At 32.1% G+C, this 8,727-nt stretch overlaps 1 protein-coding gene across 1 annotated transcript in view; it reads right to left on the reverse strand.

Moving 5' to 3' along the window:
* Window positions 1–1,061: 1,061 nt before the first annotated feature.
* Window positions 1,062–8,727, reverse strand: part of LOC108911031 (solute carrier family 15 member 1) — an 18,555-nt gene continuing 10,889 nt past the window's right edge. The window contains exons 11-14 of the mRNA XM_018715854.2: window positions 7,281–7,395; window positions 7,041–7,169; window positions 6,772–6,879; window positions 1,062–1,279 (exon numbers count right to left, since the gene is read on the reverse strand). Of these exons, the coding sequence (XP_018571370.1) occupies window positions 1,097–1,279; window positions 6,772–6,879; window positions 7,041–7,169; window positions 7,281–7,395 (535 nt within the window). The 3' untranslated portion in view covers window positions 1,062–1,096. The remainder of the gene's footprint in view (window positions 1,280–6,771; window positions 6,880–7,040; window positions 7,170–7,280; window positions 7,396–8,727) is intronic.

Below are 8,727 nucleotides of genomic sequence, written 5' to 3' on the forward strand. Positions count from 1 at the left end.
ATAATCAATAATAGTATAGAAAAAAATTGTTTTAGTTTTGTTACATCATTAAAATTAACGATTAAAAATTTGAAATTGTTATAACTTTCTTATTAAAAATTAAAAAATATATCTATTTCTCTGAAAAGAAAGGTTACATTTTTTAGAGTAGATCGAAAAAAAAATACAAAATTCATTCATTTTTCTGCTTATGATTTTTTTTAATTTTCTGAAATCTTCCCTTAACTTCTAGCCTCCCTAATTCTGTTAATTTTAATAATACAAGAAAAAGTCAAGAGGCCATTTTTATGTAGAATTGTATGCTTTACAATTTTTATAAGAAACTTTTTTTTCTAGCCTTTGCCCCTTTTGAGTTATCTGGAAAACCCCCTTTATTTGATCTTTTTTCATCCCTAGCCGGGGGTTGAAAAAAAAAATTACTGCCACTTACTGTTATAACATACCTCAAACTAACTCATATCAAAATTTTACAAAAATGCACTAATTCTACTTGCCAAGGATTACATATTCTGAGTCTCGTAAAAAAATCCTTGTTCGTTTAAAAGATAGAAATAGAAGTTTTAAGAAAATGCGATTTTTAGCCGTTTTTTTTGCAATAACTAATACACTTGTTTATCAAAATTTTTGTTATAAAAAGTTCTACAACTTTTGTCTAAAACATTTTTTTTGGGAACTGTGGACGCCATTTTGAAAATGAAGCCCTAACATTCAGCTGGGGTAAAGTAGATCATTCAATTCTACCCAATTTTCCCTTATTTTTACGAATCTTTGTTTATTGAACTGAAAAAATCTAATTTAATTGAACTAGAAATAAAAAAAGTGAGGACACTGACACAACAACAAACTCCAGCGGAATTAATTCGTTCTTTCATCATTATCTTCATTAAATATACGGTTCTTATAACAGCTCTAACGGCATTTAGAAACTGTCCGCTTGTACCTATCGCATTTCGCGAACCAATCCGGATAAGAATTCATACAAACACCTGATTTGCATTAAAGATACGACTTTTTTTTGGGCTGATGTGAATAAATTTATTTATGGAAAACAAATGGCAACACGTAACAGATTTTAAACGATTTATTATTTCAATGGTTATGTGCTCCCATCGGTAGTATATTCGATATCATACAGGTCGATAGATAGGTCGTCTTCCTCTGGTAGTATACAGGAGGAACTGGCCTCGCAAACCTGAACGAATTTGTAGTTGGACGCCATCTCCATAAACAGCATCATATCGGCCACGATGAGAATGGCGAACAAAAAGAATTCGTGCGCCTAAAACAACAGAATCCCGTCACGGCGATGTGTGGTTGTTTTTATTAACGGAGTATAAACAAAAGTACGAAAAAGTTGTTGCGTTACTTGTATTGGAAAAAAAACAGAAGAAAATACACTTTTTTCATTGAATTTAGTGCCTAGAAGGTAGAAAGTTGCATTGAGAAGGCGTGGGAGTATTTAAAAGTCAAAATACATGGTAACGTTAGAAAACATTATTAGCTCTATTAATTAATCCAGTTACTCAGGGTTTTTACCTCCGAATTCTTTATAACTGAACCGATTGAAGTGAAATTTTGACAGAATGTTGGGAATGCCTTAAGCAACAAAACTTATATAGTGCCGTAGTGTGATTTTGCTTTTGGAAATTTTTACGCCTAAAATAATCACAGGAATCGATAGAGGAGTCAATTTTAAGTAACAAATGTTATACACAGTTTTTTGGATAATTCAATACTTTCCGAGTAATTCGTCATTGAAAATGTTGATTTTTTACTGAAAAAGTGCTTGTTTTCGGACAGTTTTTTGCAAATAACTCTGAAACTATTGGATTTAACGAAAAAGTTGTAATGAACAAAACGAAAGGTAATAAAAAAAAATCTAATGGCATTATTTTGTTTTTCTCTAATTGCAATATAAATCGAGTTATGGATTTTTAAACATTATTATATGTTAGCTAAAAACTAAATTGGAACCAGTTAACGTTACATAACGCCAAAACCATAAATATTAGGAAATAAACTACATATTTGAACCTTTTTAAAATTCTTTGAAAAACCTTTAAAATGAGCAGTTTTAAAAGTATTTAGAATCAAAATTAACAGAAATATGATCGAAATAACATGATAGTCCCATATTTTTTAAAAAATTAATAAACAAATCAGTGCCTTTGGCGACAATTAAAATTAAATGCAATCCATTTACAGATTTCTTCATTTATGTTCTAAGAATATGTTCTGGGTCTTTGACTCACTTACAAAGCATGATTTCGAAAAAAAGCTTAATTTTTGAAAATGTTAATTTTCCAAATTTTTGAAAAAAAATCAATTTTTACGCTGTAACTTAAAAATTAAAGGGTGTACGAAAAAAATACAAGAGTAAAAAAATTTAGCTTTTTTTTGCTGAAGATTTTGCATTATTTTCTTTATTCCTCTAAAATTAATATTAATCGAGATATCGCCATTTTAAGTTATCATATGAATGAGAGAACTACCCTTTTCGAGCCCTTTAAACCCTTCAAACTTAAAAATTAAGGGCTTAAAAAAGATCAACTCAACAGTTCACGTACTCCTTACAATTCCCTGCAAAATGAACCTTTGTGCGATTAAAAATCTTAAAAAGTAAGAAAGTTATCGTCAAAAAAATAAACACGTGTATACAGGGTGTAACGTAAAGGTTGGGAATAAATTAAACGGTGGATTCTTTAGTATAAAAAATAAATTTTTCTCATATGAAGTTATGCTCTACGGGTTTTCTTTTTCAAGCTACAGGGCGCTAAAAAATTTCAAAAGATTTAGTTTTTCTCCAATAACTTTCGAACATTAGAAGATAATGGAATGAAATTTTATCCATAGCTNGATTGTGAAGAGAATAGCAGTGACGACAATAATGATTTACATATAATTATTATGTTTAAAAAAATTTATAAAATAATCTTAATTTTGTGTGTCTGGGTTGAAAAGTTGCTATCGATAAAAAAGATTTTTTATTCAAGAAAACGTTTCAAGTTGAAAAAATTATTTTATATTATATTCATCCAAAGGGGTGGTTTTTAAAGATTTATCCGGGTTGAAAATTTAAGTTTCATATTAGCTAGTACATGAAGTTACTCTTACCGCTTAAATAAAAAAGATTTGATTACATAAAATGCTTAAATTTGTATTTTTTCCTTTTTTTCCAATAAGGGGCGGTTTTCACCCCTTAAGAACAAAAAGCACAGCTAGCGCATATATATGTTTTGAAGATGAGCTTAATTCTAAATTTTGAGAAAAATCGATGCAGTTATAAAAAATTCGGAGGTATTACTATATTTTCAGCTACAGTAACTGGGCTATATAGTATTTTTAATCGGTTGTAAAAATATTCAGTCAGAAAAAAACAAATGACGGATATATTGAAATTGTCAAATGATGCAATCATTCGAAGAAGATATTCTGCATTCTTGCCGTTCTATTATCACCTTTGACAGAGACTGATTACGTAAAAAGTAGCAACTACAAAGAGATCTTTTCGTTTTCACATTTGGGATTGTCTTTTTCTTAAAAAACCGCAGTTCATGGAAATATTAAAAGAAACAAAATCAGCGACAGACACGATAAATTCACTGACAGATGTACTTGCAACATTCTTCCAGTGTAAGTCGAATGAATCTTAAAGTCATTCCATAAAGAGACGTAGCAGAGACAGAGAAACGTAGAAGCACGTTAGATTTAGATAATTTCTATTTATCTCTTTGTTCACCTCAGCCCACGGTGTAATAGGAAATGTTGCTCTTAGAGCAGTCACCCTGGCTGACATCTCGCCCAGCCTTAATAATATTAAATTATTCATCAGTCGACGCTGGTTTATTGTTCTTCGCTTACCTGACTTTTGAACATATTCAGCTGAGTTATTATTATTACCAAGAAGTTCCCGACTGCCACGGATAAGTACCACCCGGCGATGGTTACGGTTTTCATGCTCCTGGGGGCCTAAAACAAGCGAGCAGAATTTTGGCTTTATTTATATTTTCATAAAAAGAAATAGTCTGCTTCCTGAAATAGCCACAATAAATCTGATCATGTCTGTATTAGTTTGCATTGCTAAGGAGGCGGAATAAAAACCAACTTTATTTTTTTATTACTTCTCTCACCTGTGTGAAAGAGAATTCAAGTCCTGCCACGCCGAACATTATCTCAGCAACGGAAATCAGGAAATACTGAGGTACTTGCCACAAAATATTCACGGTATTCGGTACAGACATAGTGTACAGCTTCACAAACTAGAAGAAAGTAATCGACGTTTATTTTAATCAACATTGATTATGGTAAGACTTTTAAAAATCTGTATTTACTGTCGGACGCTTTGAATCCGTAGGCAATTTAATCCTCACCTCGATACGATCCCTGTTTTCTCGTATTATAAGAGAGTAGACACCGCCTAGAGCCAAGTGGAAATTTCTCTCGTATAAGTGTCTGTTCTCATTGCTGCCAATCTTGCATTCGTATCTGTAAATGCGATAGAATCGATGGATCGGGTAGTGTTTATTTAAGGGTCGTTAGCTTCGAATAATTTTAGTACGGGAAAATAAGGAAAAAATGAGATTTTTTATAGGAGTAATTTAATTTTGAACAACTTTTACATGAAACTTTCTTTAGAAAAAATGCATCCTCATTGAGATAGTGCCAGTTTTTGGTCAAAAAACGCGGAAAATCATATACAGGGGTGCCCCGCATAAGAACCGACAAAGGGCAGATGCATGTAGGGGTGTCCAAAATATTGTAATTTAACTAAACTTACCTATATAAAAAGATGCACCCCTGAGGAGTTATTAGCCCCCAAAGTGGGGGGCTAATTTTCGAAAAAAATGATTATCTCTGCAACACTTTACCGTAGAAGAACCAAATTTGGTACATGATTTAGGTTTAAGACTGGTCTTCTTTGGCTATGATTTAAAGTTAATTGAAGCTCTACAAGGTGTTCATTGGGGATAACTCACCCCTGAAATTGTACCGAACTTTTTTTTCATTGACTGAATTGAAAAATAGTAATATTAATTCACAGCAGTATTTAATTTTAAATTTTCTTTTACTCTTGTTAAATTTAAAAAAACTTTATGGTTTTCAAGAAAAACCGTATTAACTGAAACAAGATTTTAAGTGTTTATTAGAAAATAATCAAAAAGTCAGTAGTACAAAATTGAAACGTTTGACAGATTCTTCCTATTTTCTGAATGAAAAAAAGTACTTTAGTGACCGATGACTCGATTTTTTTGAATGTGGAAATATTTTATTATCGTAAAAATAGACTTCTTTACATTAGTCCGGTTAAATTAGTCTTAAAAATAGTGGTCAAATAACAAAAATTCCGACAGAACTAAATTTTGGTGGAAGCATAACTTCATATGACAAAAATTTATTTTTTAAACTAAAGAATCCACTGTTTAATTTATTCCCAACCTTTACGTTACACCCTGTAGATGATAATTTTAGGAAAATTTAGGTCAAACAAGAATTTTGAAGCATATAGATCTTTTTTGTATATATACGTATTTAGCAGGTATGTGTATATTAACATATTAATATAACGGACTGGGGATGGTTAAAAAAAGAAGATTTAGTGGAACCGATAAAAATGCGTAGTTTGCCTGCTCGGGAAGAATTGCTGAAAATGATTTTTTGTAATTTTGTGGCTGCCGGAATTTCGGTTTATTTTGCAATTCGACATGTGGAACATGCTCCGGCGACAACTGCCTAAATTCGCCTCCAATCATCAAAGAGGACGAGCATGATTGTGAAGAGAATAGCAGTGACGACAATAATGATTTACATATAATTATTATGTTTAAAAAAATTTATAAAATAATCTTAATTTTGTGTGTCTGGGTTGAAAAGTTGCTATCGATAAAAAAGATTTTTTATTCAAGAAAACGTTTCAAGTTGAAAAAATTATTTTATATTATATTCATCCAAAGGGGTGGTTTTTAAAGATTTATCCGGGTTGAAAATTTAAGTTTCATATTAGCTAGTACATGAAGTTACTCTTACCGCTTAAATAAAAAAGATTTGATTACATAAAATGCTTAAATTTGTATTTTTTCCTTTTTTTCCAATAAGGGGCGGTTTTCACCCCTTAAGAACAAAAAGCACAGCTAGCGCATATATATGTTTTGAAGATGAGCTTAATTCTAAATTTTGAGAAAAATCGATGCAGTTATAAAAAATTCGGAGGTATTACTATATTTTCAGCTACAGTAACTGGGCTATATAGTATTTTTAATCGGTTGTAAAAATATTCAGTCAGAAAAAAACAAATGACGGATATATTGAAATTGTCAAATGATGCAATCATTCGAAGAAGATATTCTGCATTCTTGCCGTTCTATTATCACCTTTGACAGAGACTGATTACGTAAAAAGTAGCAACTACAAAGAGATCTTTTCGTTTTCACATTTGGGATTGTCTTTTTCTTAAAAAACCGCAGTTCATGGAAATATTAAAAGAAACAAAATCAGCGACAGACACGATAAATTCACTGACAGATGTACTTGCAACATTCTTCCAGTGTAAGTCGAATGAATCTTAAAGTCATTCCATAAAGAGACGTAGCAGAGACAGAGAAACGTAGAAGCACGTTAGATTTAGATAATTTCTATTTATCTCTTTGTTCACCTCAGCCCACGGTGTAATAGGAAATGTTGCTCTTAGAGCAGTCACCCTGGCTGACATCTCGCCCAGCCTTAATAATATTAAATTATTCATCAGTCGACGCTGGTTTATTGTTCTTCGCTTACCTGACTTTTGAACATATTCAGCTGAGTTATTATTATTACCAAGAAGTTCCCGACTGCCACGGATAAGTACCACCCGGCGATGGTTACGGTTTTCATGCTCCTGGGGGCCTAAAACAAGCGAGCAGAATTTTGGCTTTATTTATATTTTCATAAAAAGAAATAGTCTGCTTCCTGAAATAGCCACAATAAATCTGATCATGTCTGTATTAGTTTGCATTGCTAAGGAGGCGGAATAAAAACCAACTTTATTTTTTTATTACTTCTCTCACCTGTGTGAAAGAGAATTCAAGTCCTGCCACGCCGAACATTATCTCAGCAACGGAAATCAGGAAATACTGAGGTACTTGCCACAAAATATTCACGGTATTCGGTACAGACATAGTATACAGCTTCACAAACTAGAAGAGAGTAATCGACGTTTATTTTAATCAACATTGATTATGGTAAGACTTTTAAAAATCTGTATTTACTGTCGGACGCTTTGAATCCGTAGGCAATTTAATCCTCACCTCGATACGATCCCTGTTTTCTCGTATTATAAGAGAGTAGACACCGCCTAGAGCCAAGTGGAAATTTCTCTCGTATAAGTGTCTGTTCTCATTGCTGCCAATCTTGCATTCGTATCTGTAAATGCGATAGAATCGATGGATCGGGTAGTGTTTATTTAACGGTCGTTAGCTTCGAATAATTTTGGTACGGGAAAATAAGGAAAAAAATTAGATTTTTTATAGGAGTAATTTAATTTTGAACAACTTTTACATGAAACTTTCTTTAGAAAAAATGCATCCTCATTGAGATAGTGCCAGTTTTTGGTCAAAAAACGCGGAAAATCATATACAGGGGTGCCCCGCATAAGAACCGACAAAGGGCAGATGCATGTAGGGGTGTCCAAAATATTGTAATTTAACTAAACTTACCTATATAAAAAGATGCACCCCTGAGGAGTTATTAGCCCCCAAAGTGGGGGGCTAAATTTCGAAAAAAATTATTATCTCTGCAACACTTTACCGTAGAAGAACCAAATTTGGTACATGATTTAGGTTTAAGACTGGTCTTCTTTGGCTATGATTTAAAGTTAATTGAAGCTCTACAAGGTGTTCATTGGGGATAACTCACCCCTGAAATTGTACCGAACTTTTTTTTCATTGACTGAATTGAAAAATAGTAATATTAATTCACAGCAGTATTTAATTTTAAATTTTCTTTTACTCTTGTTAAATTTAAAAAAACTTTATGGTTTTCAAGAAAAACCGTATTAACTGAAACAAGATTTTAAGTGTTTATTAGAAAATAATCAAAAAGTCAGTAGTACAAAATTGAAACGTTTGACAGATTCTTCCTATTTTCTGAATGAAAAAAAGTACTTTAGTGACCGATGACTCGATTTTTTTGAATGTGGAAATATTTTATTATCGTAAAAATAGACTTCTTTACATTAGTCCGGTTAAATTAGTCTTAAAAATAGTGGTCAAATAACAAAAATTCCGACAGAACTAAATTTTGGTGGAGACCTTGGGTACTCCATTAGAAATAAAGTGTCAAAAGTCTCGACCGATTCCATGTGTGCTAAAAAAGTTATTCGAGGTCAAAAGTCAAAAGTTTTTGGATTTTTTTCGAAAACGGTATTATGTTCCTTTAGACGACAATTTTACAATAATCTCGCGGATAGGACTTTATTCGAGTAAAAAATTTAATTTGGTTGGTCTATACCCACTTATCTGTATTTTATATTTCACGATTTTCTGGCAGAATTTAACAGGCAATCTAGCGCGCCTCGAATCAGCAGATATTTGGCAACACTGTGAGAAATTATTTACTTCGTGAGCAGCAACTGGTGCAGAAATATTTGTCTTGAAATGTGGACGATAGAAAATTGTATTTAAATATTATATTAATTGAAAAAAAACCATACCTCATCAGGGATCGAACCCCGAACCTTTAGATTAGTAGGACAAC

The sequence above is a fragment of the Anoplophora glabripennis genome, unplaced genomic scaffold, assembly GCF_000390285.2.
Source record: "Anoplophora glabripennis isolate ALB-LARVAE unplaced genomic scaffold, Agla_2.0 scaffold640, whole genome shotgun sequence".
NCBI lineage: Eukaryota > Metazoa > Arthropoda > Insecta > Coleoptera > Cerambycidae > Anoplophora > Anoplophora glabripennis.